The sequence below is a fragment of the Penaeus vannamei genome, chromosome 1, assembly GCF_042767895.1.
Source record: "Penaeus vannamei isolate JL-2024 chromosome 1, ASM4276789v1, whole genome shotgun sequence".
NCBI classification, from domain to species: Eukaryota; Metazoa; Arthropoda; class Malacostraca; order Decapoda; family Penaeidae; genus Penaeus; species Penaeus vannamei.
The window spans coordinates 44615333-44617832 of record NC_091549.1 but is presented as its reverse complement, the minus strand read 5'-3'; the positions used below and the strand labels follow the sequence as shown (position 1 = coordinate 44617832).

General features: G+C 43.8%; 1 protein-coding gene across 2 annotated transcripts in view; it reads left to right on the top strand.

Annotated features, from left to right (window-relative positions):
- Positions 1–2500, top strand: part of Pgd (phosphogluconate dehydrogenase) — a 56706-nt gene that overhangs the window by 45296 nt on the left and 8910 nt on the right. The window contains exon 2 of one of the 2 annotated variants that reach the window (XM_027353839.2): positions 1965–2500. This exon is cut by the window's right edge and continues 21 nt beyond it. The exons of the other annotated variant lie outside the window; for it this stretch is intronic. Coding sequence (XP_027209640.1) covers positions 2463–2500 — 38 coding nt within the window. The 5' untranslated portion in view covers positions 1965–2462. The remainder of the gene's footprint in view (positions 1–1964) is intronic. 2 annotated transcript variants of the gene reach the window in all.

Below are 2500 nucleotides of genomic sequence, written 5' to 3'. Positions count from 1 at the left end.
CCTTTAGACGAAACGTGCATTGTGTGAAGTGTTTTTGTTTTGGGTTTTCTCCGTCGCTTCATACGCCCCGCCGCCGAACTTTTCTTTTAGTCTTCCCTTCCAAATGTTTATTTTCTTTCGTTTTCTTTCTTTACCTTTCTACACACCTTTCTAATTTGCATTCCGAGGATTCAAAAGAAAACGCATGTGTGTCTGTACAAACTCGTATTTGCTAATTGAGCACATTAGTTCATAAATGAATCTGGGAATTTAATTAACTCTGCAGAATTTCAAATTTATCTTACGTCACCCGAATGTAGATCAAGATTTGGAGAGAATAAAAACTCGCTGGTTCAGTATTGTATATGTTCGTGTTTGTGCGTGCGTATGTGTTAGCTGAACTCGCTGTTGCACAATGGGATATTAACGATCTTGCAAGTAAAATGTCGTGATATAGGTCTTGTGCAACATGGTTTCAAAGTCGGCCTCTGTGCAGACTCTGAATTACTCCTGTTTTCTCGTTCGTCTACTTTTACTTTGATTTATATTCACATTTGTTCGCCTTTTTTCTTTCTTGGTCTTATTCTGGCTTTGGATATTCAGGTCTGCTTCTCGTTCTTATCTTGTTCTACTTTTTATTATGCCTTTGCGTTTTCTTTCGCTTTTTCCTTGTTCTTCTATGTTTGGTCTCTCCGTTGCGTTCTTCTTTCTGTTTTTTTCTTTGTCATTCTGGTCATTCGTGTTGTATTTCATTTTCTCCTTTTCCGTTACTAGTTAATCTCATTCCCAGCCCTTTCTCTCTTCCTTCTTTCCTCTCTCTTCCTTTATTCCCATTTCCCTTCTTACGATTCCTTCCTTAGTCCCTATTGCCATTTCGCGCCAGACACTCACGGTGACATGGCGCGAACTGATCGATTCAGCGATAAATATTTCATTCATTTATCTGCTATTGGCCGGTTGGGAATTTAGCTCTGGGGGGTTGCGCGTATTGTTCCGAGTAGGTGTGTTGTTTGCTGTGTAAGAGAGAGAGAGAGAGAGAGAGAGAGAGAGAGAGAGAGAGAGAGAGAGAGAGAGAGAGAGAGAGAGAGAGAGAGAGAGAGAGAGAGAGAGAGAGAGAGAGAGAGAATATGGTGTGTGTGTGTTTTTGTGTGTGCGTGTGTCTGTGTGTGAGAGAGAGATGGTGTGTGTGTGTGTGTGTGTGTGTGTGCGTGTGTCTGTGTGTGTGAGAGAGAGAGAGTGTGTGTGTGTGCGTGCGCGTGCGTGCTTGCTTGCTTGCATCTGTTTTTGGACATCTACTCGACGTGGTTTTGCTTATGCTTGGGTCCCGTTGTGGTTATGAAAGCTGAGTTAAAGATAATCCTAATAACAAGGGTATTTTTGTTGTTATTCTTGCATTCCTTCTGTTTCATTATGTCCATCTTTCACGTCGTCTCAGGTCTTCACAGTGATGTAGAGCACGAGACTGAAAGAAAAGATTTAAGCACTGTAGGACTTGTGTATTTTGCCGATTTATAAAACAGGTTAATAGGAAAAGGAATCCTAAATACACTAGGAGGGATATACTGTAGGAACATATAGAATAGCCGGAAAGAGCAGCATACCATATTTAGCTGTGTACCAGTAATATACTTCTCTTTATAAGATATATGATATTTTGTTATAAGTATTGTATTATTGTGAATACGTTGGATTAGATACATCATTTCATACTTTGAGTTGGCCATGAAGGATTTTATATTTCAAGACAATAGGTCGTTTAGAAAGTTTCTCTGGATGAAAATAATGGTAATTTCTTGTTATTGTGTATGATAAGCGAAATCGATATTGGGCCTCTCTCTCCTTCTCTTCTATTCCTCTCCTTTTCTCTTCTTCTCCTCTCTCTCTTTCTCACTCTCTCTCCCATTCATAACGTGTCTGTCTTACGTCGTGATATTGCCAAGAAACTTGCAATTAACAAGTACTTGAAAATCCTGTCTTGCTTTCAGTCCTACCCATAAAGAACTCGATAAGAACACCGAGGTTTCACTCGGGAAAAGTGAACATTTGACTCATCGCTGCCATTGCTGTTCACCGCCGTTCAGCCTCGAAAGGGTTGTGAGTGTGCTTGTGAGACGCTGAACGAACGCGGCGACCTACAGTTTCGAGGACTCACATCTCCGCTCTAGATGTCGCTGACGTCATCCTGAGGTGGAGCGAATCTTTGTTTTCCGGGGTTTTGCTTCTGCGTTGTCGGTGCGAGGGCGGAGAGCAAGCGCGGAGAACCATGCGTTTGCTGGCGAAGGATACCTAGTGTGTGCCATTGAATTCCCACCCTCCCCCCTTTCCCCTCCTCCCTTCCCCCTCCCTCTCTTGCCCTCCTCCCCCCTCCCCACCACCACCACTACTCCCGGTCGCCGCGTAGTCCTTGTCGTGAGCGGCGGTTCGGAGCTCCGAAGCCTAGAGGGAGTGAAGCCCGAGGCGCGCGACAGTCCGCTCCGTTCAGGATGGGAAACGTTCCCTGCCGCACCATCAAGACGGTCAC